The 27704-nt window shown below is 43.1% G+C and overlaps 1 protein-coding gene across 1 annotated transcript; it reads left to right on the top strand.

Moving 5' to 3' along the window:
• Positions 1-2140: 2140 nt before the first annotated feature.
• On the top strand, positions 2141-12664 carry LOC133954884 (synaptotagmin-5). The gene is made up of 5 exons (XM_062389435.1): positions 2141-2252; positions 3907-4910; positions 9088-9259; positions 10653-10819; positions 10932-12664. Exons 1-5 carry the CDS (start codon positions 2231-2233, stop codon positions 11079-11081), a joined length of 1515 nt encoding a protein of 504 aa, XP_062245419.1. The 5' UTR covers positions 2141-2230; the 3' UTR covers positions 11082-12664.
• Positions 12665-27704: the final 15040 nt, after the last annotated feature.

Here is a 27704-nt window from a genome sequence, read left to right as displayed (position 1 = left end):
GTGTCTTCATTTAGGTCCTCACCTGTTTCTACACGTGACACCACTGTAAAAACTTAAATCACTGTTGTGGTTTTTAGCAAGAGATCCAGTATAAATATATATATATATATATATATATATATATATATATACAGTATATAATTTGAAGATTCATTCAGCCTCAACAATTTGTACAAAGCCATTTATGTAAATAAATCAAACAGAAACGGTGTCAGTATGACAGATATGTATTTATCCAGTAGTAAAGGAGGCAGTGGTGGGATTTTGCTGCAGATTCTTCATATTAAATCCGATCATTTGTTTTTTGCAATGCCCTGCAACACTGAATTGTTGATCAGCTCCTCATCTTCATGGTATAAACCACTGGCTCAGATTGGCTTTAGTAGAAAGAAATGAGTCGTTTTCGACCGTCGCTCTCTGTAAACCACACTCCATATTTTATAAATGAAAAGCTTAACGGAGGAAAAGAGCCAGTGTGTGTTAACAAATGTTGTCTATAGGCAGGTCGTCCCTTCCTGCAGCAGTAACACAGTGCAATCAGCTCTGCTCCCAGTAGAACTACACACACCCATTATGGACTGCACTTTAATTCTGGTTTAACTCTCTTAACTTTAATATATTCATTCTGTATGTCTAAAACATTGGCTCATGTGCAGTCCATTCCCTACACATTCTCACACTGCATATATTGTGTTCTTTTTTCACACTGTATATAATTATTTTTATTCCATTTAAATGTTCATATTTTGTATATTTCCTTACATTTAAGAATTGCTGTGACTTATTATTACTTACCTACTATTTCCGACTTGCTGCTGAAACTTTTGCTAATTTCCCCATTGTGGGACTAACACACGATACGCTTATCTTCTCTTATCTTTGTGTATATAGTGAGGAGTGAGTCAAACGGTTTCTGTTATGCAACCATGTGGTGAATGTGAAGGAGGCAGTTCCACGACAGTGATTTAGACCTGCGCGCACTACATAATGGGCTTTTTTAATTTTTAACTATTTATTGTTGATTCAACATTCTGTCGTGATGCAGGGTAAAGTGATGGTGTCTTTTGATTTACTGCATAAGGTTGAAATTGATATAAAGATCCTCGTCCACTCTAGAGTCTGTCATTATGTTTCTACGATTAAAAACCACACAATGGGGAAAATAAAGCCACAGAGAGTTGTTAAGAGCCAGGGAAGAACACCACCTTTGGTTCATGGCACACACGAAAAGGGCAATTTTGATACCTAACTATGTTAATATAAATATTATTTTATAATTTGAACATTGAAAAACCAAATTGTGTGTATATAGTAGCCGGAGTATGCAGCCTATGTACAACATCAGCAGGGTATGCGTCACCACTCGCTTGCTTTTCTAACTGAGCCCCATTTGTCCCCTGGTGGCTGCATGTGATTGCTGTGTGATAAAGTGCTGCACAGTGTGTGAATGGAAAAACTGCATTGTGTCATCAAGACTAAAAAAGTGCTCCATTAATATAGACCATTTCCCATTTGGATAGGGGGCACAGGATGTTTGTTATTGTAATGAAACGTCTCTTTAGTTATAATGATGCTGCTGTGACCAGAAACAACATTGTGGTAATTTGCCTGTAGGCAACCACCTACGTCACAGACATCACAATGCAAACCTAAGTGTGTACTCTGAGATAATGTTGAGGCAGCTCTCCCCGACAAGGCGGTCCGATGACAACAACCGCAGTCAGACGTGCCACCAGATTAGCTAATCTGTCGTGTCTGTCACATGACTGTCACCTTGCAGGTTCTTGACAGCCTTCCTTTCCTGTCGTCCTCCTGCCAAATGCTTTGCTTAAATGTATCTGTGTCATCTCAATTAGTTGGAGAAGTCATTTCATTTTGTTATTTTATTTTATTTATAAAATCTATACGTCTTTGTCTATTTTGTGACAGATGTCCATCAGTTGTTTGGCATTTCAGTTTGGTAATAACTAATCTTGCATGCCTCTTATATAGGACCTGTAGAACTAATTACAGTAATGAAGTGACGGGGCTCCACATGCAGCGCTGGTAGGTTGAACTGTTGAGCAGTGCAGCCTCCCTGCCTCCCTGCCGCTGTGAAACAAAAGCCCAGTCACCCGATGAAGCTATTGGCTGGAAGGCTTCAGGTCCCTGCGCACTGGCGGTGGAGCACTCTCATAAGCAGCACTCACACCGACTCAACTCCACACAACACATCAAACTGTGAGGGGCCATGTCGCAGTACACTCTGGGAGGTAGGAAGCTTTAAATCTTCTAGTGCCTGTGTTCTTCTTACTTTTATTCCTTTTGTCTTCATCTATAATCTTATGTATTTCTTGTTCGGTTTAAAATCGTTGCTTTTATTGTGAAGCCTGCACCTGCATTTTACAGCAGGAAAACAAATCAGCTATTAGTAACTAGCAGATATTTTATTAAGGAATCCTAATGGTGCTAACTTGTCCTGTAAAAGTGTCAGGGGACAGTTAGAGAAGCACATGCACTGTCAAGTGAGGCTTTTGCGGCTCACATGGAAGGTGTCCCCAGTCCTGTTTGCTTAAGATAACTTTGTATGAACAAGGACCAAGAGTTATGTCGACAAACAGAACAGATTATTTCCGCCCGAGGTTAGAATCGGCTCCGCACTTCAGTGTGTTCTCTCAGGTCGTTATTATGCGTGCATGAGTAAAGTTTACCAGCAGCCGTGTGCACAGAAAACAGACACATCCCTCTGTCTTAAATGCTGAATTTGCGCCGCTCATGTTTCATCGTTACCTCATTTGGCCTGCGATCTTCAGAGTCCATGGGCTGGTCAGTCTGACTCATATTTTAGAGTGCCCCCCCCCCCCCCCCCCCTTCTTTCGCCTCCTCTTACATCCACTGCAGCAGTCAGCCCATCTGTACTTTCATCTCTTAGAGGAGGCTGAGGCGCTGCCTGCTCCTGCACACACTGTTTAAAGAGGCTGAGATGGATCTGCACTGACAGTTATAGCAGCAACACTTGCATTGATAGTGATCTAATCATTTAAGGATGCACCTCCTGCAGTGTGCTTTTACTGTCTGATGAGCCTCTTGTGATGATGTGCAGATTCACAGATGGCCTTTATTAACGTTGCATCCTCAGTGGTTAGCTCAATAAATCAGTTTCTATCAATGATGTGATGCACTCAAATGAATATAGCTTATTACTTAGGCTTATTAATGAGTACAAACTAATATATTCCTCCACTTACCTATATATAGATGTATACTATTTAAACCTCAAAACATTAGGTTTACTCATTAAAGGATTGTGGTTCTAATTGTTGGTTGTTTGCCTCACTAAGGTCACAGGCTGAAGCTCACAGCATCTCTGACCTTGTTTTCACCACTGTCCTCCAGTGTGTGTAATGGATGAGTCATCTCAGTACACCCTCAATGTTCATCAGGATCCAGCGTCGACAGCCTCAGTCTCAGTCGCAGAAATTAAATCAAATGCCTACAACCAACAATATTCACAATTTCATGTTAGGTACATATTAAAAGCAGTATGTCAGGATATTGGAATAAAATAGTACGCAAGTGTATTGTTGGTGTGTAAATAAGTGTCTATCCAACTTTTACTGATACAGAAAACACAGAGATTAGACCACACACACACACACACACACACAATTTGATTGCCGAGGAAATTGATACCAAGGCATTTCATATTCTCTGCTCCTGCCTTGGATCAAAACAGCGACTGACAATATAATTTATAAAATGATGATTATGACTCCAGGACATTTCCTCTTTAATCTCATCAAGGACGCAGAGTGTAGACTCAACAAGATAATGTCCTCGAATCTTTTGTAATGCCTTTTTTCTGCTCAGCTTATGGTGATCTGACCACCTTTATCTCTCTTTCCTTGTTTTCCTCTATCTCTATAGTTCACCTGCAGATTCTGCTGGCTGTGGGTCTGGCCGTGTTCTGCTACTGTCTGGTTCTTGGTTGCGTCTTTTGCTGTCGCCGGAGGAAGAGTGTTTCATCGGAGGACAAGGAGGCAGTTTTCCTGTCTGCTCATCCTGCTGAGAGGGTGACTGTAACATTGACTCCATCTCCATGCACGCAGCCTGTTAAGCAGCAGTATGAGGAGCTGGATGGAGACGTGTTGGAGTTTCCTTCCTCTAAGAGCAGCTCTTCTCCCTCTAAGGATGACGTCATTGCCCTGCCCTTTGACCCCAGCCCCACCAGATCAACTGAGCTGGTGCAGTCTCGTGGATCTTCGTATCCAATACGGCGCCTCAGTTCCCCGGCTGTTCCCTGCTTACCCAGAAAACCTCAGAGTCATGGCAGAGCCTCCCTGCCCTCCCTCACTAAGCTGAGTCTGGTGTCTAAATCTTGTCGGGCTATGGGTCGGCGAAGCACAGTGAGCAGTGAAAGTTTTCTTTACAGCGAGAGCAGTCAACTGACTGCTGGAGCTGCCGCAGCCCCCACCCTGCAGGGGCAGCATTGTCTATCACAGTACGGCTCTAACTCTCTCTCCATCCCCACAAAGCCGGCTCTCCTCCTGCACTTCTCCCTGCTCTTCTCCTCCGCCGGCGGCACCCTGGTCATCAGCATCCTGGGGCTCTCAGGGGCCAGTCGAAGGCGCAGTGGGGTGTTTGTTCGAGCCAGCCTCCCTCCCCTCTGCCCCTCCCCTCAGCAGACAGCCTCTCGGCGCCGCAGCCTCAGCCCAGACATCCACAGTCAGAGCTTTGTGCTGCAGGTGGGCTCTGTGGAGGAGCTGCGCACCTGCACCCTGAGACTGGCCGTCTACAGCAGGGACTTCTCAGGCCTAAGAGAGGCTGCCCTGGGGGTGGTGGAGCTGCCCTGTGAGGAGATGGACTGGGAGCCTAACGTCACCACCACTCACACCAGGCAGCTCAGCCCGACTAAAAGCAAGCTGAAAAAGGTAAAATGGTGATTGTATCTAATGATTTGATGTGTTAAAAACTGCGTGAAATAAGCAAACAATCAAAAGGTCACTGAAAAACAGTCCAAAAGCGGCAGATTTCAGAGTGAGGGTCCTCTGACTCTTACCCAAACTCACCCCATCAGTAACTGGGCTGTCAAACCTCTGCAGTGTCTGCACAGTCAGGTAGAAGAGCTGACGGGCAGAATCCCAAAACCCACATAACTTGATGCCAGATATACACCAAAGCCTTATCGATTAAATACAACTTGACCAAAGTTAATGGGCAACTTGTGTTCAGAGTTTGAAATCAATGCGGCGATGGCCAGACACAGTTCATTAGCATGGGGTGAAACTCAAAATGCAAAATGCCTTACAGGAGTTTGATATTCATCCATTAGCTTTACCAACTCATCCTCGAATGTCCCATCTCTACACAGAAGCTTGGAGGACCAACAGGTTTTAACCTTCTTGTTGTGAGGCAACACTGCTGACCATTGCTGCACCACCCATCTGCAACTGGTTAGCTTAGCATACGGACTGGAATCAGGGAAACATCCTGGTTCTGTTCAAAGGTATCGAACATGCCTACCACCACATATGAGCCTCGGTAAATAATGTCATGCCCCACTTGTTCAATCCTGTTTGTGTTTACACATGGAGTAACGTGCTGGAACATTAGTTGGCTATGAACAGGGATTCCCTGAAGCCTGTTTTCTTATGTTAAACTAGATTGATTGCAATCAAAGTAAGATACAAACACAAAAAAAAGAGCTAAGACGTGGACATGTTGGGTCCTAGAGTTTTCCATGCGTCCCAGAATAAACTAAAGCACTGTGGACTTTCTGTGTGTCATAAGGGGGGGGTTCTTTGGGATTATTACTCCTATTACTATATGCTTCTGGATGACTGAGCGCTCTTCCTGTCCTTAATGTGTGTACTATGTTATATCTTTAAAAAATCTTTACAACAAAGTTGACATTTTCAGTTGATTTAACAGATAGATAAACTACGCACGCAGGCCTATAAATAGCACATTATCATGTTTTACCCATGAAGGAATGTAGCATCTCATCAGTTCTCCCATTAGCCACTTTTCCACTGATGTTTGTCATGGAGACATGGTTGTTAGTGGCTGCAGAGCAAACAAGCAGAGTGCAGCGAATTGGCAGCGTGCCCACTCCGTGCCCACTGCGGCTCTGTTGAATCGCTGCCAGAGGGCATTAATAGCAGGCCTTTAATGGGAGGGAGTCCTGATGTTTCACTACACATTGGTCAGTCAGATAACGTTCATCTGTGCTTGGTGAGAGGGCCAGTACTAGTACCAGACTACGATTTGACAGTAATGTGAAAATTTGTGTCCAGTGCACACACCTCCACCCCTATGTCCCCTACGTTCCACACACACCCAGCATCACCTTCCTCATCCTCAGTGAGAGTGTGTCACTGTGTGGATGTGGAGCAGGAGGTTTGCTGTGAAAGAGCCTGGTTGCTTAGCAAACCGATAATTGTTTAAAGAGTGTACGTAGGCTGTGCAGTAGTGACTCCATCTTTTAATATATAGCCACTTCCTGGATTCATAGGACTACACAAGGTTTTTCAATCTGTGTAAATGGACCAGCTGGGGTATTGCTGCTTATTCATGTGCGTGAAGTCTCATTTCAGTATTTCATAGGAACGGGGGGGGGGGGGGGACGATTCATCCAGTCTAGATGAATCGTGAATTCATCTAGACTGGCGATAGAATGAGGAAAAGGGGAATCAGTGTGGTCTTGTGTTCCCTGGGTCAGGGAAGAACCCTTTACATTTTTCGTTAACATTGTGATATAGGTCACTATTAATTCATGGGTTTTGATAGGAAAACAAGTGCCTGCAATTTGGTGCAGATCCAAATTAATTTCTGGACTGAATGAATTTTAAAGGGGTTACATAAAGAAGCCTTGAGATTGAGGACTGTTTTGTTTATATTTGAGTTTATAACATAGTTTTCAGTCACCATCACTATTTTTGTAAGCAGGTGGCAGTAACCTTGAAGTTGTTATATCTGTGACTGAAAGGTTTGCATCTGGGGAAAGTCTGAAAGGATCATCTGAATGGATGCATTATACCACTGATGCTAAGCTGCTTAGCTGCTGCAGTGCCTGATAGACGGGGACTGTGGACATAAGAAAAGAGCAGAGGTATATTGAGCAGATCGTATAAATCAGTGCGAATGTTCAGTCAGCGATTCCTAAATAAATTAAGGTTAAATGAAGTAAAACCCCCAGGGAGAACTTTGTCAGCATTATCATTTTTTCCCCTATGGAGATTACTGGATGACTCATAATCAGTCTGCTGGGTCCAGTTATGTAACCCAAGATATCTAGAAGGAACAGGGTTACCAGATAATAACGGCAGAACATACTTCTACAGTCCCATTAAAAATAAGTTTCCCTTCCCTCTGTGTCATGCCTGAGGATAAGCTCACAGTATTAGACAGTTTCTTCCATTTTTATATATTCACATTTGATATAAAGAAGATCTGGTTGAAAAGCGAGATACCATGTTATAGTCTAAAATATTGTAGCTATATAGAGATGCATTGAAGGTTTGGAAATACGTGACTTTTTTCATTTTCGGCAATATCATATCAAATCACCATCTCTCCACCATCTCTCCCACAAAACACTGGTTTACATTATGTGAACAGAAGAGACGGTATGGTGAGAAAAGGTCCTAATGTGTACCTTCTCCTCAAAGGAGGTCAGACAGGTTGTAGTTTCTTAAATGTAAGCAATGTTAAATGTATGCACCAAATCTGAGCTGTCACCCCACTTTATAGAGGCCACATACCATCACTCTTCATGTGGCACTACTGTTTTGGAAAAATATATCTAAACATTGGCTCATCTCACCAAATCAGTGATGTGTCTTCTCTGTCTGTCTCCAAGACAGTTGGTGTATTCTCACAGAGATATTATGTACCTTCTTCCAGTTGTTATCTGGTTTCCTAACTCTGCCTTGGTTTCTACAAATACTCAGAGGTGGGAAGTATCAGTACTGGGATATTTATTGTTCTGATGACTTTTTATTTTCACTCATACATTTTTATATTTCAAGTAATTGTCATCCTTACATTTTCAAAACAGACTTGTTACTGTTGCTTAATGCATTCTTTTATTTTTTGCATCAGTTTTTAAACTAAGTAAACAGAAACAAAACATGTCGATCAGCGAAAGACGTATTAGGACAAAACAGACAAGACGGGGGAATCAACTGCTGCAATGAGCCGTAGCACATATGTGACAAATGATCTTTAATAAGTGAGCTCCTCTCAATTTACTGAAATCCTTGTTTAGAGAGGCCCCCAAAAATAAGACAGTGCATACAAAATAGACCTCAACAATAAAATGTTTCATTGCAATTTGGAAGCTTTATCCATAAGCAGCCTGTACATGAGAAGTACCAGCTCAAAAACTCAGGCAACTTCAAACTTTCTCAAAAACAAATCTCTATCTGAAGCTTTGAGGGTTGTTTAGAGATGTATGTGTGGGTGTGTGTGTGTGTTTTCACAGAATAACATCCCCTTTTCTTTAAAAGGCAGTGTAAGTGTGAGTGATGGTCTCTGAGGCGAAGAGCAAGTGACAGACAGTCAGTGAAGCGGAACTCACTTGTTGGGTGAAATTGCCTTCACACTCTCAGCCAGTTGCCGGCGGGCGACACTCAGCCAGCTGACTATGACTCACCGGACGCCGAGCAATGCAAGCTAATGAGAACTGACATTCAATCAGAAATTACTATTTCTGTCTATATAAATATGATATTATAAATGTTTATTATGTATGACGGGTGGTCACGTCAGAGACAAAACATATTTACCCTGATGATGACGAATCAGCTTCATGGGATTGAAATTGTAATGCAGATTAAATCCAGCAAAATAATCCGAGATAATTGTGAAAAAAATAGATGATATTGTGGATAAATCCTTAAAATGAGAATACTTTACAGAACTGTAGAAACATGTTGACAAGCACATAGAGCAGTTTACGGACATTACTTGCTCTACTCTTTTGTTCTTTTTCCCACTGGATGATGGGAAGATCTGCTTGGTCAAAGAAGACTTCCCCCTCTCTTGCTTAATCTCTCACATTTCCTTTCTGTTTCTGTCATTCGTTTGTCTCCTTCTGACCCGCAGAGTGCGAGTTCTCTAGAGGGGTTGGGCCACAGGAAGAGCTCGGTGAGTGTGCCGCGGGCTTTGGGCCAGCTGTTCATCCTACTGCAGTATCAGACGCTGGCCCAGCGCATCAAGGTGATGGTCCGAAAGGCTGAGAATCTGGCCAAGCTCACACGGATCCCAGGAGCTCCAGGTGAACACCTCATACTTAATACAATAGGCTCTTATGTGATTCACCCACAAGACAACGTGCTGCACCATTCCTCAGATTAAAAAGGCACATTAGAGCTAAGTGGTTCCTCCTTTGTGGTCAGTGTATGGATACGTTTAAATGGTTCAAATTGCTTGGATATTGTTATGGAAAGAGTGTGGTCATGGTTGAGAAAGAACCAATGTTGACTATTGGAAGCAGATGGGCTGTGAACACCGGGCTGATGTGTGAAAGTTGGACACCTTTTCTACTAGTGAAAAAACCCACTAGCACCCACTAACATCTGGCTTTTGTCTGCAATGGGATGTCTACAATCAGCATTCACTCTGGGGTCAAATTACATTGAGAGTGTCTCCATTTTCAATGCATTTGTGACCTCAAACATGATGCATGGAGGGAAAAAAACAGAGAGGCAACTCTACTGACCATGGGAAAGGAGTCAATCGCCTTATTAAGTGCATTTACCCGTGTTTACTCAGAGCTGCTCCCTCCGGGGTTTTCTGGTGAGACAACATCAAATGTTTATGCTTTTTTCTGAGAAACAAAATTATTCTTCAAATAAACTAAAGAGTGTGCTCTCTGAGATAGATCTGTCATTATTCACACTACCACATGAGGTCACATTATAATTCATCGAGCAGTTACATGTTCTTTAACTTCAATTTGTAGATATTATTATATTATATTATTATGTAATTTATTTTAATGTATTAGTACTCATTGTATGGGCATTAGTATATTTAAGATTAGGAAGCTGGTACTTTAAGTTGCACTGCACATAAACACTTGTAAACAGCTTGTCTGTATTCTCCTGTGTTTCTCCAGCACCAGTTTCTCTGACCGGATCCGTGATTGGTTTGTAGTGTAATCAGATTAGGAACTGATCGGCCCGGTGTCATTTCCCCTCCTGTCTGCATCACATCTCACTGCGTCTGATTTAAGGCTCAGCTGTGATGATGCTGCTGAAGAGAGGAGGGAACAGGAGCTCCTGTAAAAACAAAACAACTGTGATGATTTAGTTTCACACTCCTGACCTGACAGTTTGAGGCCATGTGGTCTGTTGTGTGTTCCTGGTGAATTTCAATGGTTCGTGAAACTTGTGTAAACAAGTGCTCACTGCAGAGGCGGGATTCTTATCTGACAGGGACACATTGTTTTTTTCATTTCTGCAAATCCAATTAACATGCAAGAATGGTATACAGGGGAAATTATATTTTGCAAGTGATAATCCTGATTTACAACAGTGATAGTGGAGAGGTTTTCAGAGATTTATGAGGGTTTGAATCAACATGAGTAGACCATTTATTTCCAAAAAAAGAAAAACAATTATATAAATAGATAAAATCATGACTGAGGATGTGATTGTTTTCCACAGACCACTACGTTGTCATCAACCTGCGGCAGGATGGGAAAGTCATTGCTACCAAGGAGACCAAAGGAGTCAGCGGTCCAAGCCCCGTGTGGAACGCTCCGTTCCTGTTTGACCTGCCCCCTGGTGACATCACTCAGTTGCCATTGATCCCTGAATTCATCATCATGCAGGTACCACGGTCTGCATCCTTTTCATACAGAAAACAGACTGTGTTAATATGCTGCAAATGAATATTTCCTTATTGCTGTTATTTTGAATGAAGTTCTCATTGTGTATCTACAGGGCCGACTCTACACTAAGAGCAGCATTTTGGGTTGTGTGCTGATTGGCAGCGATGCTTCAGAGGTGGCACAGGGACACTGGAAGGAGATGTGCAGTCGGGGGCAAATAGAAACGGCTCGCTGGCACGCCATCCAATCAGATATGATGTAGAAGTGAGTTTCCCAAGGGTGGAATTATTTGCACACAGGAATCAGACTTTATTTAAAGATCGACGACGAGGGCATCTCCCCAAAAGTGAAGCCAAAGCGTCTTTATCGCCATCTGGTGTTTGACTGCAGTATAGGTCCTTCATATTAAATGATGGGAAATGGATCAAACTAAAAAGTCAAAATTAATGAAAGATATTTTTTTTCTGACAGATGATTTCTATCATTTTAGTTCTTATTAAACTGATGGTAAAAAAAATGTATTATTAGCAAGTTTGGCTTTAATTTGTCCACGATGCTGTAAAAATGCGCTGAAACGTCATGTATTACAGCTGACGATTGGGCGTTGCAATGGGACCTTGCTACTGTGGCTCCAGCTCACGATATTGGGTGGAAGTGGAGACATGTCGTCCATCTTTATTTAAAGTCTATTTGTAGTATTAACATGTGACCTGGATCTAATTGCCCCCCCTGTTTTCAAGGTACTTATTTTAGTCTGTTTTCTAGCTATATTGAGTTTTTTGGGGGTTTAACTTTGTTTGTAATGTTATTTATAAACATATGAAGTGTATAACTATAACTACAGTGTTCAGGAGAAACCATATCCAGATGGTAAAATGTGTATCTTTAGGGCCGTAGTGTAAGATGGACTGACCATGAGAACCTGCAAGGAGGGATCAGCAGCAGTTTCCTCCATATCAACAGTATTCTGCATCCCTGCATTGCCTTTGTGATGATTTCCACTGTGAGTTCTTAAAACTGTAGTCTAGGAAGTCCACTGTTCTGGTTGTACTGGATGCAGTCTGTGCTAATGTTGTAGTCATGTTTATATTATGTCCAGAGGCAACACAAATGTTAGTGTGCAATAGAAGTTGATAAACAGTCAAATCTGACATTTCTTGAGTTACGGTGCATTTATGTTGCCACTCTGCCTGTGGTTTGATGTGTTGTATTAATGTGCCAGTATTTGTCAAACTCTCCTTACTAGTATGTTGCATTCTCATTCCATGTAGAATCAATGTTTTATTTTGTTCCACAACAAAAGGGATATAAATGGGTGTAAACTAACTATTGATCCCTCATGTTCTGTCAATTGATGCCAAAACAACACATAGACACATATCATTTCAGAAAAAGTTTCTATTTCATCAATGAGAATAGAAATATTACTCTGTTGTGTTCTTTTTTAGACCTGAAACAAATAAAGAGTATTCTTCAGAGCACTACAATGATGTATGTCTGGTATCCTAACGCATTAAAAGTAGATCGTACACTTGAGATGTGGAGATATCTTCATTATTCATTCTTCATTATTATGTGACACCCTTTCAAGCATAACCAGAAAAGAAGGTTGGGTTAAAAAATATCATGTTTTAACATTTATTTGACAAGTGTCACATATTTTTTAATGCTAAGAATTAACATTATTTTTGGTTTCTAGAAAGAAATTTCTGTGTTTCTATGTATTGAATATTGAACATGTTGATGCCTGCCTGTGGCATGTATTGTCTAACTGTACATGAATGTCCTTGCTTATGAGAGAATAATTTCAGAGAATTTTAAATAAATTGTTATATTATTAAATTATATTTTGTCCAGTGTGTGAGACGATTTATATTTATATAAGAGATATTTATCCAAGCTAATATACTGGATACATTGCTCTCAATCAAACTAATGAACTAGGTATCTTTTTATTGATATGTAATAGTACGAAAGGTAGACGAATGATGGCTGATTTCAATTTAGCTTTTCCATTATGTTTAAGAGTCCAGTTTCTGAATTCTGGGTTGCTGTCACGTCATCATCACCTGTCGTCATGGGAGACTTACTGCATATGAAACACAGCCATAACATATCAAATACATGTTTAGTAGGAAAATGATGACTCACAATTTTAAGACCTGATTCATATACTGGCTTTGAGTTTAAACCCTGCTAACAGCTTTACAGCTCCAGTCATTTAATTTAATAATGGTGGTTCAACTGTTCCAACTTGACATCACAGCTTGTTGTGTGACCACAGTAACCGAAACCACAGCAAGGTCAATGAGGAGCACATTGTATGGTATTTGAGTTCCCAGAATCCTCTGAAGTGAAATAGTGGAAGAAGAGCCTCTAAATATAAATATCTGGCCTGGGCCAATGTATAATAAGTTAGTAGATAGTACACAGTGAATAACAAATTCCCTGAAACGCTTGTCACGGCGACAAGGAGAAAAGGATATTCAGCCGGGTTTAAACATTATTCATGGTTATTTTGTAAGACTTCATACTTCATACAGCATTTTACCGGCAGTGGTCACCATGTTGATTCACTTCGTCCTTTCGTAAAGTATTTTGTCTACCCCTTCATTTTTAGGGGGATCCTGAACACGCTATGGCTGAAGGGGTGTTTATAGGTGTAGATGCCTTTACGGCAGAGTCCAAAAACGAAGTGGTAGGGCTCAGGAGTATTGGACTTCTGTCCATCCTGGCAGACGGATCCCATACATGTGCATGTTGCACCTTGGTAAGCCCTATGAGACACATTTTCATTTGTGAATATGGTCTATATCAGGAGTTAGCAACCTAAGGCATGCAGCGCCATAATCCTTGGCACACAGGTGATTAAAGAAATGTTCAAAGGTTTTGCCGTCACGCAGCCTGTATTATTTAGCTTGATCAATGTTAACAACTCCCAGCCACTAGATGCCAGTAATCAGTGGCGGCTGGTGACATTTTTTTTGGGGGGGGGGGGGCGCACTTGGGCGGCGCGGTTTAAATAGCCCACCGCAATGAGAAAAAAAAACTGAGGTTTTGATTAGAATATTAAAAAAAACATAGCTTTATTTCAATAACATACAGTGCTCAACACTAGTATCCAACAACAATAACCTGTTACTTTGGGCATGACAGTTCAGAGCAGAATGGTAGGGACATAGGTAAGAGACATTGGGTAGGGTTTCAGAGATGAACAGAATAAAAAAGGTGCCCACACCCTCACACGAAAGAGGTTTCTGTCAGACAACTCACGTTTGATCATGTAATATATTTATTACAACAGATTTAGTGTTTGGCGTCTAGGCTCCAACTTAATCACTCCCCTATATGATTACACAGGAATGATGGGAGTGATGAGCAAATACTTGTAACCCCCCGTTGGAGCCTACAGGTGGATGCTGGGCCTACAGGTGGATGCTGGGGTGGTGGAGGGACTGAAGCAACAGGTAGCAATACTGCAGCAGCAGTGCGAGAAAGAGGGGCTGATGGGAAATGTCTCTCTGGTTAAATAGACCACCTGATAAGGTGGGTGTGTATTATAGCTGGTTGTGGAGATTGAGGTATGTCACATGATGTATGTCACGTGATTGGCGCAGCGCAGCTCGAGTTGCCTGCCAGAACTAGCTCGCAGGCGTCGCCATATTTCTGTCAGACAACTCACGTTTGATCATGTAATATATTTATTACAACAGATTTAGTGTTTGGCGTCTAGGCTCCAACTTAATCACTCCCCTATATGATTACACAGGAATGATGGGAGTGATGAGCAAATACTTGTAACCCCCCAAAACTGCACATAGTCGGAGCCTGACGTACGGATCGGTATCTGCTATGTGTGCGCCATTCACCGCCGCGGTGTGGCCATTCTCCGTAGGGGCATTAGCCTGCAGGAAAATATGCTAACTAGTGAACCTGTTATGTGAGCCATTCACCGCCGCGGTGTGGCCATTCTCCCTAGGCGCATTGCCTGCAGGAGAATATGCTACCTAGTGAACTGTTATGTGTGCCATTCACTGCCGCGGTGTGGTCATTCGCTGTAGCCAAATTGTCTGCGGAGGAATATACTACCTGGTGAGGTTCCCTATACGGGAATATAGTGAACTTGGCACATGGCAACATATGCACCGGAATTTCACCTTTAAGCCCAGCAAACCACCTGAAATGCAATAAAATAATCAGTCTGCAAAACACATACAAATTATTCATTCACATGTTTTGTTTGTATCGCCAATATCCAAAACATGATTCGTTTCATCGGGTTTAACAAATGCGACATCCTGTCCTTAACCCTCGACAAGAGTAAGGAAAAACTACCAAAAAAAACCCATAAACAGGGGAAAAAGTAGAAACCTCAGAGAGAGCCACATGTGAGGGATCCCTCTCCCAGGATGGACAGGAACAGATGTATGCCATGGCAAGGGTGCAATGAATCCCTTGGCATCGTTCGCATTGTATCGTCACCATTTGAGGGGATGAAGGCGCGCCGAAACATGCCTGTGACTACTCCGGACGCGGATACGTGATGGATCCCGAGATCTGACATGCAACAAAGGATTTATGCAGCGGAGATTACACATTAAAACATCAAGGCTGCAGATGATGTTTGAGAGTCATTATTCCTTATTGTGGTGTCCAACATAGCATGAGTAGCATTGATGATGGAGTGTTGCAGTCATAGTGGTGCAACATCTTAGTGAGTGCGGGGACAGCATCCAGGTGTTAGCCCTCAGCTCTGGCAGGGATGGCGAAGCTTTGAGGAGATCTCGTCATGCATTTTCGATCATTGTTGGTAGGCAAGGGTGTCGTCAGATGGGTTGAAGAGGGATGCAAGCGTTTGATCATAGAGCAGAAAGAACAGAAAGCAGTATTATTCTTAGCAATGATAATTCAGAAGTCTCGACAAGATCTATCAGACTTGTTGTGAACATGTGTTCTTCTAATACTAGAGAGGATAAGGTCATGTAGAGGATTAAATAAGCGTCCTTGTCAGATTTCCTATTATACTGCTTCCGTTATCGTATACTCTGACTCACCTTGACAACAATTCCGTAATAAGGAAATATAAAGCCAAGGTAAATGTTAGGTAAGACTGTCATCATTGAGGATTCATAGCTTTTCTATTGTAGCAGCATGCAAGTGAAGTATGTCACCTGATATATGTCACATGATTTATGTCACCTGATGTATGGCACATGACTGAAGCAGCGCAGCTCGAGTTGCCTGCCAGAACTAGCTCGCTGGCTTCGCTCCATTTCAGTCAGACAACTTACGTTTGATTATTTATCTTATTTATTATGATATTTATTATTCATAGTAGAACAGGTTTGTGTTTGGCGTCTAGGCTCCAACTTAATCACTCCCCATATGCTAACACCGGAATGATGGGAGTGATGAGCTAATACTGTAGCCCCCCAACACTGCACAGATTTGGAGCCTGACGGATGAATCAGTATCTGTTATGTGTGCGCCATTCAATGCCGCGGTATGGCCATTCTCCATAGGCGCATGCCTGCTGGAAAATATGCTACCCAGTGAGCCTGTTATGTGTTCCACGCCACTGCGGTGTGGCTATTCTCCATAGGCACATGCCTGCTGGAGAATATGCTACCTAGTGAGCCTGTTATGTGTTCCACGCCACTGCGCTGTGGCTATTCTCCATAGGCGCATGCCTGCTGGAGAATATGCTACCTAGTGAGCCTGTTATGTGTTCCACGCCACTGCGGTGTGGCTATTCTCCATAGGCGCATGCCTGCTGGGGAATATGCTACCTAGTGAGCCTGTTATGTGTTCCACGCCACTGCGGTGTGGCTATTCTCCATAGGCGCATGCCTGCTGGGGAATATGCTACCTAGTGAGCCTGTTATGTTTTCCACGCCACTGCGGTGTGGCTATTCTCCATAGGCGCATGCCTGCTGGGGAATATGCTACCTAGTGATCCTGTTATGTGTTCCACGCCACTGCGGTGTGGCTATTCTCCATAGGCGCATGCCTGCTGGAGAATATGCTACCTAGTGAGCCTGTTATGTGTTCCACGCCACTGCGGTGTGGCTATTCTCCATAGGCGCATGCCTGCTGGGGAATATGCTACCTAGTGAGCCTGTTATGTGTTCCACGCCACTGCGGTGTGGCTATTCTCCATAGGCGCATGCCTGCTGGGGAATATGCTACCTAGTGAGCCTGTTATGTGTTCCACGCCACTGCGGTGTGGCTATTCTCCATAGGCGCATGCCTGCTGGGGAATATGCTACCTAGTGAGCCTGTTATGTGTTCCACGCCACTGCGGTGTGGCTATTCTCCATAGGCGCATGCCTGCTTGAGAATATGCTACCTAGTGAGCCTGTTATGTGTTCCATGCCACTGCGGTGTGGCTATTCTCCATAGGCGCATGCCTGCTGGAGAATATGCTACCTAGTGAGCCTCTTATGTGTGCCATGCCACTGCGGTGTAGCTATTCTCCATAGGCCCGTGCCTGCAGGAGAATATGCTACCTTGTGAAACTGATTATGTGCGCCATTCACCGCCGCGGTGGGGCCATTCTCCATGGCGCATGCCTGCAGGAGAATATGCTACTTGTGAAACTGTGATGCGCACCATGCACCCCCGTGGTGTGGTCATTCGCTGTAGGCACATTGTCGCGGGAGACTATATACTGCCTGGTGAGGTTCCCCCCAACTGCCCTGGCTGTAGGAGAATATATTGTGAACTTGGCACATGGCAACCTATACCCCAGAATTTAACACTCTAAGTCCAGCAAACCACCTGAAATGCAACAATTTATTTTTTTCCCTCTGCTTCAACTTCTACAGACCTCAGAGTGACAATGGGAGCCACAACAACTAGGGCTGCACAATTAATCGAATTGCATGATCGTCAGCAATATTGACATTTAAAATGCGTGATTTGCTACAAGCGCTTTTTCGACTAACATACGCTAACCACCAGAGGGAGAACAAGATGGGAGTTGTCATGCACGCACCATGCAGCGGTAACCAGAACAAACGTTTGTCTGCAGCCAGTTCCGGTATTTCTTAGAAGAGTAGAGACAGAGAGTAGCCAGTCACGGTGTCGTGTGAAAGGTAAATCAATTATCAGGAGCAGAAGGCGAGGAGCAAGTCCTTCGAAAAGGATCATCATCCATTGTTTGGTAGTTTTAGAATTTAGGGCAAGTGATGATAACCAAGAACAAATCATGCCAGAGTGCGTTTAGAGTTGTGTTTGCGCCGCATAGCAATACAACTACCTTGTTTAACCACCTGAAAAAAAAAACAACCCACAAACCATAGTACAACAAGTGCATCAAGGCCAAAGCTAACATTACCTCCCTGAATCTCCGTCCATGTCCAACGTCAACATATAGCGTATCCATACCCATTCCCGAAGACACACTGGAATAACGGATGCGATCGCATTTCATTTGGCCAAAGACAGGTGTCCCATAAATACTGTGAGCAATGATCAAGCACAACAATGGAGCCGTACATGTCCCTGACAATTCACTGCATCGATTGTAATTTGCAATGAAGAGTCGATGCTTACAGACGTCATTTTTTCCCATAAGAACCGACAGGAGAGTCGATTGCCCAGGACCTAATGAAAGATGTGTACATTAGCTGGAATGTAGCACAACATGGAAGTGAAAGCAGTGTTCTTGTGCATTTAAACATAAAAACGCTATAAAAAAAAAGATGTTGTTCCTAAAATGTATTAATAATCATGATATTAATATTGATCTAAATAATCGTAATTATGATTTTGGCCATAATCATGCAGGCCTTACGACAACGCTGCGCACAGAAGTGTTGTGGTGTCTTGACACAACAGTAAACCACCACTCTCTCACATCCAATGAAAAATGTTCAGAAATTTTCAAAGAAGGTTTCCCGAGACGGACATCGCCAAGACGTTAATATGCGGAAAGGAAAACCCGGGTACTGCTCAGTGTGTCTATGAACTGTTTCTCACACCACAAGTAGATTATGACCACCAACAGTAGATTCTGACATATTTACTTCCTCAAAGTGCACCAGATTGTAGTCGACAATCCGAAGACAAAATAGTTGCCCGTGAATTTAATATTCGATTATTCGTTAGTTACCTCATAGCGCGTGTTATTCGCGCAGCTGTAATAAACTTTGTTTTACCGGAGGTGCTGATGGAAGTAGCTGAGGAGTGAGCCATCTCGCTCCCTTCCTATCCCTGAAACTCGGGCATGTGCAATGGGACAAATATAGCACATGGCACGTCCGTTGCGAAATCATCGCATGCCAGAAGTCATAAGAAAGTCATATATACAAGTTATTTACAATTATTGCATTCAACATCTATGAGGGCCCATTTGAGGGTTCAGTCTCTTGCACAAGATTGAACCCCAACCTTTGGTTGGAGGAAGACCACTCTACCCACATATATATTATATTATATAATTGAATTTTTCCGGAATAACAAAACATTTTACCTGCAGCATTTGATACCTTTGGGAAAGGTACTGTTGTCAGGAGACAGGAGCTTCAAACCCATGGCTGGAGATTGGACTACAACTCCCATAATCCTGCTGGAGTGACGTACCAGGAAGTACTATAGCACAAGCCGGTACCGTTGTTTACATCACGTGCAGGGAAGATGGCGTGTGATTCGAGACTGAATTGTTTCATTCATAACGTTCAGTGCAGACTTCATTCAGCAGAGGAGACAGGATGAAAGCCCCAGCGGATCCAGGCGCGCTTCCTCTGCCTCCGAGGGACAACATCCCGCGGTGAGGGAGAAGTTGGTAGAGCAGAGATGTCCCGGGAAGAATCCGTCAGCGAAGCTGCCGTCAGTGACGCTGCCACCAGCGTTTGTTCGGCCTCGCGGAACCGCCTTCAGTCAAGAAGTAGTTGAAACTAACTCGTGGCTCAGACCGGATGAATTAAATGCTTCGGGTGCGCAGCTCCTCCAGGATGTGGTGCGCGCTGAGAGGCCCGCGGGGAGTCGTGGTGCAGACGCTTGACGTCCGATTCACACGTAGTGAATCTTGAAGGACCGAGCCGAAATTACGGAAATAATGCGAACTTTTTCGGAGGAGGAATCACGGATTGAGAGAGACAACGACCCACGGAGGAACAACGGTCACTTGGTCAACAACTGAGACGCTGAAGCAACAGGTAGCAATACTGCAGCAGCAGTGCGAGAAAGAGGGGCTGATGGGAAATGTCTCTCTGGTTAAATAGACCACCTGATAAGGTGGGTGTGTATTATAGCTGGTTGTGGAGATTGAGGTATGTCACATGATGTATGTCACGTGATGTATGTCACGTGATTGGCGCAGCGCAGCTCGAGTTGCCTGCCAGAACTAGCTCGCAGGCGTCGCCATATTTAGAGCAGAAGAGACATAACATTTTACATTTGTTCATTTGATCAGTCCCAGTACATTGGAACAACAAGCAGGGGAAACAAAAAAACGCATTACTCACTGCACAGCCCGCTAACCAGCTCCGGTTAGCATAAAGGCTGGAGGAGAAGCTCCGTCTGTAGGTTCTTCCGCGGTCAGTGCTTATCTGTTCAAGTTTTAAATCCGGACGGTCAGGTCCCATTTCTTTTAGTTTCTTTTTATCGACATCCGATCGAATGGTGTTCCGTGAATATCTACAATAGAGTTTTAATCGCCATACTCTCAGATTAAAACAAGTATCTGCTAAGTGCTAACTATGCTGCACCTGTAGATATGTGATGTGAGGGAATCACAAAAGGTCTCTGATTGGACAGTCCTGTCAGCATGATATATAAGAAACCCTTTCATTGGCTGTGGGCGCAAGGTACGTGCGCCCATGGCTCGAACTGTCATCCGCCAATGAGAACTGTCCTTGCTCAAATGTTCCTGCCCCTTTTTTTGGCTTCCATAGACTTCCACTTGCCCGGCGCCCACAGGGAGGAGTGGCTTCTCTCTCAGTGACGTTATCGTATGTTATCATTCAACGAATGGCAATATATTATATTTGGTCACATTTAAGTGGTTTTTGACAGGGGCTTACGGTCTCCGGCACACATTTAACGCTTTAAAACAGTACATTTCTTATTAAATTATTTGATATATAATGTCATTTTTTTTTTTTTTTTTTTTTTCATCTCAAAATAGTAGGGTGGGTGGCTCCCCAGTGCCCTGTATTGACGCACCGTCACTGCCAGTAATGCGCCATAGGCTGATGTCAATCCCCATTAAATAATAAGAAGATGAAGCCTCCCAGCCAGCACTGCTTGCATTTCCCCACATGATCTCCTTCCAAGTGTATTGGTGATGGCATGCCCGCTAGCTTAAAAAACAAAGACACGGGTATTTCCGCCCTCACGGGCAGAAGACTATGGCTTTGTTTTTCATAAGGACCGTGCTGTGTGCACTTTATGTTTATGAAAAAGCAAGAAAGACATTTCAAAGATCAGGCAGACAAGGGAGAATCCATCAAACGTGCAGTGTCCAGGAGAAGCCAACTCTCTCAAAGTCTTGGCCACTGCCCAAAACCATGCCACTGAATTTCACAATTCTGAATATGAGTGTGGTTGGTGGGGTTAATGACAAACTAATTATTGCAATCATAATGAGATAAACATGTTTCTTTAGAGTTTTGTTCTATATATAGCCCATATGGATGGAATTAAAATGACATGTCTGTGGGAAATATTAATGTGGTTCAATAATAAAATATAAAATAATGTTTATATTGCACACTAATTAACAAGAAGATTTCACATGGCACTTATTGTCAAAAAGGTTGCCGACCCCTGGTCTATATAAATAGAATTTGATTGATTGACTGATGGTAAAATTGATTGCTTCCGGTTCACAGTGGGTGAATGTCTCCCGCTACTTATAAATATCCATAGGATGTGCAGCGCGATGCTGATGTGATCTAACTCCTTGGATGATCTTTGTCATATCAGATCACCAAACAAATGTGACTATTGCCACACAAGCACACAAAGTGATAATGCACACAAATGCACAAACCCACATAAAAAGTCACGTCTCGGTTGTTGTTGCAATGTGTAAAATGTGGAAATTTGTATATGGGCCCAGTTGGATGGAAAACACATTCTTGCACTTAATTGCACTCATCTTATTAAGTCATTCTTCCATTCAGCTTTTTTGTCTCCTGGCTTCGGCACTCACCTCTGTCCATGAAGTGAGATCCAGAGAAGCTCCAGATATGCCTGAGGTCACTGCAGAGGAGCAGGTGGTCAAGTGTGTGTTTTCTATCCCTCACCCATCAACTGAAAAGATCATCTTGAAAAAAGGCTTCTCTTAAGGTTGGGGGTTATATCCTTTACACATGAAAGCACAAATACTGCTCACTCTGTGAGTGTAAAGGGTAGGAAATGAAAATACTGGCACGAGGCTGCAAAGCATTTGATACAGACACACGTCCCTTTCACCATTCCTCAGATCTGCCCACTCTCCCGGGGGAGGTGAAGTAAAAAGAGATTTTGTGGATTTATCTGCAGTGGGTGGTTTCCTCTTTGTGTGGGCCTGATTCAACTCTGCTGCTCCCACAACAGGTTTCTAGCATCTGCTGGTGAGAAACACATCATTTGGCAACTATTTCTTAAAATGGCAAAGTTTCAAGGCGATGAGAAGTAGGATACGTCAATGAATTACCAGGTATTCCAGTAAACCCCTGCAAAGGGCCTCTGGTATCATGACCAAAATCCATTTATTATCTTTTTATCAACATTTATATGTATAAAGATATATGAGGTGATTATTCAGATATGAGCGGATCATTAACTTTGAACAAATATTTCCCAAGATAGAGTTGAAAAACAATTAATACTCAGTGGAAAGGTGAGGTATGGGTCAGTGAGGAACACATAAAACACATAAAACTCTGGGTTGGATTTGGATCAGGGGCATATCCAGCAATTTCCCTTCACTTTCTTTAAACATTGCAAGATGTTGTTCAACATTTTTGTTGATTTCGCAAAGAACAATTAATAGATTTTGATGAAAAAAAACAGGCATATTTATGGAACTTGTTTTTCGAAGTGTGTGTAACATGATGCAGATAGAGATAAAAACTGGATCTCGTGAATTTGAATGTGTTTTCACAATGGGACATTTTAACTTTGGTGGAGGTATGCTCTTTGCTGAGTGAACTTCTGGTTATTTAATTATTGCCGTCATGCATTAATTTAGGAGCATGATTTAAAAAATATATAAATGTTGTTTATATATTTGGATTTTAATATATATTTTGAATCAGATGATGTACTGTAATGTAAGAAACTAATGGACTTTTTATGAATGGCTTCACTAACATATTTGATCACCAATTTATAAATGACTGTTTTAATTAGTAGGTTAATAACAATCAGTAAAACAACTTATTTTCAGATTTCTCTGTAATCCAAATTGAATCCACCTGGACACTGACTGGACTAAAGACCCAGTATTCTCATGCAAAAACAGAAAAATATAACTAACTAACTCTGTCCAGTCCAGTGAGCAGCAGACCAGTACTGGTCTGACAGCCAACTGAGTTTTGGCACTATTGATCCACATGTGCCTGCCTGTCTACCTGCCTGTTAACCTGTCTGCCTGCCCCCTGGCAAGCAGTCAGTGATAATTAAATCCAGACACAGTGTACAAATAACACTGTCACATCCTTTATAGGAGGACAGAGGCATCACTGATGAGTTGTGTGGGAGAATATCCTGTGATGTTTACAGACGGTAGAACATTAGCGTGGAAACTATTTGTGTTAACCATTAAATTCGGCTGAATGATTCAGGAAGTCATGATCTTCAGCCTTGCAGAGCTCTGACGTCCTCCACACTGCAGGATGCATCATGACTCACCCTGCAAGACTGATGCTGCTTGGTTGCCCTCACCAAGCCCACGGTCTGACATTTACTGACTGTCACTGTGCACCTGCTTTGAACTGCGGAGACAGCAGAGCCTCTCTGTGCTGGGGTAGAGGGGGCCACTCCTTCTTCTCTGTGATTACCAGGCCAAATTGGATGCTGAGGCCTCAGTGAGACTTAACGTCCACACATGCAGACCAATTATTTTTCAACAGCTTTTTGAGACGTTGAAAACAACTTCCCACACATCACTTTGTATTTACATTGTATTTGCCTTCCTCCAGACTTTGAATGGAAAATTCCACTCATCTGTGTCTTGTTTTCTGTGCATATAGCGGATGCAACCTCAGAGGTCATGCCCTTACTTGGTCATGTCACCTCCTGTCGACCCTGATCTGTGCAACCGGGTGCTGTGGTTGTTTCCTCTTTCTGTAGTAGCAAAGCCAGACGGCAGAAGTTCTCTGTCAGTTATGTTTGCTGTTTACCACAATGTATAAAAAAACGTCCTTTTTAACTATTTGAGTTTGCACTCCGAGCTTTGATGCTGACTTTTTAACCCTCTGCAGAGCTAACAATTAAATCTCTAAGCCAACTCTGGTCTGAGAAACTCCTTATTTCACATCTCGAGATAAATTTCCACTACACTGTCATGAAAGTTTGGTGATGAACAGATTAACATTTAATTCTCTAGCTTTTTTTCAATTCATAAATCTTAGAGTAGGGCGGTATGGTGATGCATGACTCACAGCAAGAGTGATGAGGTCTTCCTCTGTGGAGTTTGTACGTTCTAAACGTGTCTGCATGGGGTTCCTCTGAATACTCTGGCTTCCTCCCACACTGAAAAAAGTGAAACAAAGCTGTTGTTCATTAATGTGCGAGCCGGGGCAGGAGGGAGGGAGGGAGGGAGGTGAGTGAGGTGGGAGCAGACAGGCAGGAGAAAGTGGGATAAGGGGAGAGAGGATGGTGATGGAGAAAGGCAGATAAGATTTTATTTTTTAGCAAATGTTCTTGTGTTTGACTTATGGATAGAGGAATAAATATTACTGGTACTGTAGTGCTTACTGTTCTATTATGCTATGTTTGTGTGTTATTGCTTACTGTGCTGTATTTTCTCATTTTGGTAAAGCTAAACTGAACTGTTTAATAATGAATCAACATAAGTTATGTAATGTAATGTATTTTATTTCATGAGCATAGTAAATCCGATTTAAAAAGAACAGAAGGCATTATAATGTTTTGTCAATTTTGAACTGTATTAGATGTAGTTCATGTAACATTGAGAATATCCAAAATTAAAACGTTTTTTTCTCTTTTAATTTAAGGAGAGCAGCCACAAGATCCACTGTGTTCCCGCTGTGCAACCAAAGGTTTGGAAGACCCTCTTTTTATTGTAGTTAGTTCTGAGTACAATATCATCAGGGTATTTGTGATAATTAGATCACTCTCCTAAAACCGTCCTCTCCTCTTCAACACCTCACTGGCTGAATGTGTTGTACCCGCCTGCCTCAAAACATCCACCATCATCCCCGTTCCCAAGGAGCAAAGGATCACAGGCCTTAATGACTACAGACCAGTCGCCCTGACCTCCGTAGTAATGAAGACCTTTGAGCGCCTCGTGCTGAACCACCTCAAGACCATAACCAACCACCTCCTCGACCCGCTCCAGTTTGCCTACAGAGCCAACAGGTCCGTAGACAACGCAGTCAACATGGGACTCCAATTCATCCTCCAGCACCTCGACTCTCTTGGGACCTATGCCAGGATCCTGTTTGTGGACTTCAGCTCCGCATTCAACACCATGTCCCCAGCTCTTCTCCGGGACAAGCTGACAGAGGTGAGTGTGCCTGAGCCCACCTGCAGGTGGATCCCTAACTTCCTGACCGACAGGAAGCAGCGCGTGAGGCTGGGGAACCTTGTCTCTCAGACCCGGACCATCAGCACTGGAGCCCCACAGGGTTGTGTGCTCTCTCCTCTTCTCCCTCTAAACCAGTGATTCTCAAACTGTGGGGCCTGCCCCACCGGTAGGCATGTCAGCTTCCGTGTATGGTGGGAATATGGCATCACATATACCCCTCCCGGTCCCGTGCCCCACCCCGCTCTGAGCGGCACTCGGCAAGGCGCTCAGCACAGTTCTCTAGCGCACAGCCGCCTGGCTATTCACACCGGACAAGCATTACTCCAAGCCGGTAGACTTGACAGAACGGAGGCGCCCGGCTGTTTTTGGCGCTCGCGCGGCGAGGCGCTTCCGCGTCACCGTAACTATAGTGTTCTGTGGATGAAATGGATAGGTATTTGACAGTGACAAAATGGAAAACCAGCGATGATTCTGAGATAAACAAGACACATGTTTCAAAATCCAAGTTGAGGAGAAAGTATGATGAAGCCTATCTTGCTCTGGGATTTATTAATTTTTTCTCTATTTTAGAAAAAGCACGGACTGATGGAGGAATGTAGTGAAGAATGTCACAAAAAGTTTGAATTGCTTATCAGAAATTCCTGAAAGTGATTTGAAGTTAATGTTCATGTACATTTTATTTAAGTACACAAGTTAAACTTGGCAAAGGTATTGCACTATTTTTTGTAAGAAGCAAACAGACATGTAGCAAAGTAGTGACACATTTCACAAAAAATTGCTTATCACAAAAATTCCTGAAAGTGATGTGAAGTTAATGTGTATGTTATTTAAATTACGCAAGTTAAACTTGGCCAATTTTGTCATAATTTTGTTGGGGCAGGGGAGCGGGTGGGGCATGACAAATATTCTCGCTCATAAGTGGGGCATGACAGAAAAAGTTTGAGTACCACTGCTCTAAACCAACAACTGCACCTCCAGCCATCCTTCTGTCAAACTTCTTTAGTTTGCTGATGACACAACCCTTATTGGATTAATTTCCAATGGGGACGAGGCCGCCTACAAAGAGGAAGTAAACAGCCTGGCTTCCTGGTGCAGCCAGAACCACCTGGAGCTGAACTTTTTAAAAACCGTAGAGATGGTAGCAGATTTCAGGAGGAGCCCAGCCCAAACCGCCCCCCTCACCATGTGCGACTCCCCAATTAAAACAGTTGTGTCTTTCAGATTCCTGGGGACGATCATTGCACAGGTCCTGAGATGGGCGGAGAACATCACCTCCATCATCAAGAAGGCCCAGCAGAGGATGTTCTTCCGACGGCAACTGAGGAAATTCAGCATGCCGCGGAAAGTGATGGTTTACTTCTACACAGCCATCATTGAGTCCATCCTCACCTCATCCATCACCATCTGGTTCGCTGCCTCCACTGCCAAGGACAAGGGCAGACTGCAGCGGATCATCCGGTCAGCTGAGAAGGTCATCTGCTGTGACCTGCCAGCTCTCATAGATCAGGCAAGAGAGAGCAGGCAAGATCAGAGAGAGCAGGCAAGATCATTGCTGATCCTTCCCATCCCGCTCATCACCTGTTCCAGAAACTCCCGTCCGGAAAAAGGTTCCGGGCCATCAGGACTAAAACCTTGCGTCACCTGAACAGTTTATTCCCCATGGCAGTGGGGCTCACAAACAAGCCCCCTGCATCACACTGACTCTGCATCACACTGACTCTGCTGCCCCCCCCCCCACCCCACCCTTGCACATAATTTATAACTCTATATTACTGGCACTATCACCAATCTCTGCACCTTAAAACCGCACGTAACTCTTCTACGGTATATATTGTTGCTTTTTATATTGTCGTTATATTGTTCGATATTGTTGTTTTTAATTTGTTGTTTGTAAAGTGCACCAACCACACCAAGGCAATTTCCTGTATGTGCAAATATACATGGCAATAAAAAGAATTCTGATTCTGATTCCTCTGCCTTTTTATTTTTCATCAGTTATCCATGTATGTGGAAATGTAAAGACTGTGAGAATTCATATTCAAGAAGATCTGAATTTATGAAACATTATAAACTTGATCATCATCATTATGGGCGGGGCCGTGCTTACCCCTGTACTTGAGAATGAGAATTGACCATGAACTCGCAAAACATGGAAATCTCTGCTGACTCAAGCAAATG

This window comes from Platichthys flesus, chromosome 1 (genome assembly GCF_949316205.1).
Source record: "Platichthys flesus chromosome 1, fPlaFle2.1, whole genome shotgun sequence".
In the NCBI taxonomy this organism is placed as follows: Eukaryota; Metazoa; Chordata; class Actinopteri; order Pleuronectiformes; family Pleuronectidae; genus Platichthys; species Platichthys flesus.
The sequence above is the reverse complement of the archived record's forward strand: the minus strand, read 5'-3'. Positions and strand labels throughout refer to the sequence as shown.

Bases quoted from the DNA above. Each gene is read 5' to 3' on its own strand.
- LOC133954884 (XM_062389435.1), top strand. From the start codon at position 2,231: ATGTCGCAGTACACTCTGGGAG. The intron at 2,253-3,906 runs GTAGGAAGCTTT...CTATCTCTATAG, and splicing joins GTCGCAGTACACTCTGGGAG to TTCACCTGCAGATTCTGCTG. The intron at 4,911-9,087 runs GTAAAATGGTGA...TCTGACCCGCAG, and splicing joins CTAAAAGCAAGCTGAAAAAG to AGTGCGAGTTCTCTAGAGGG.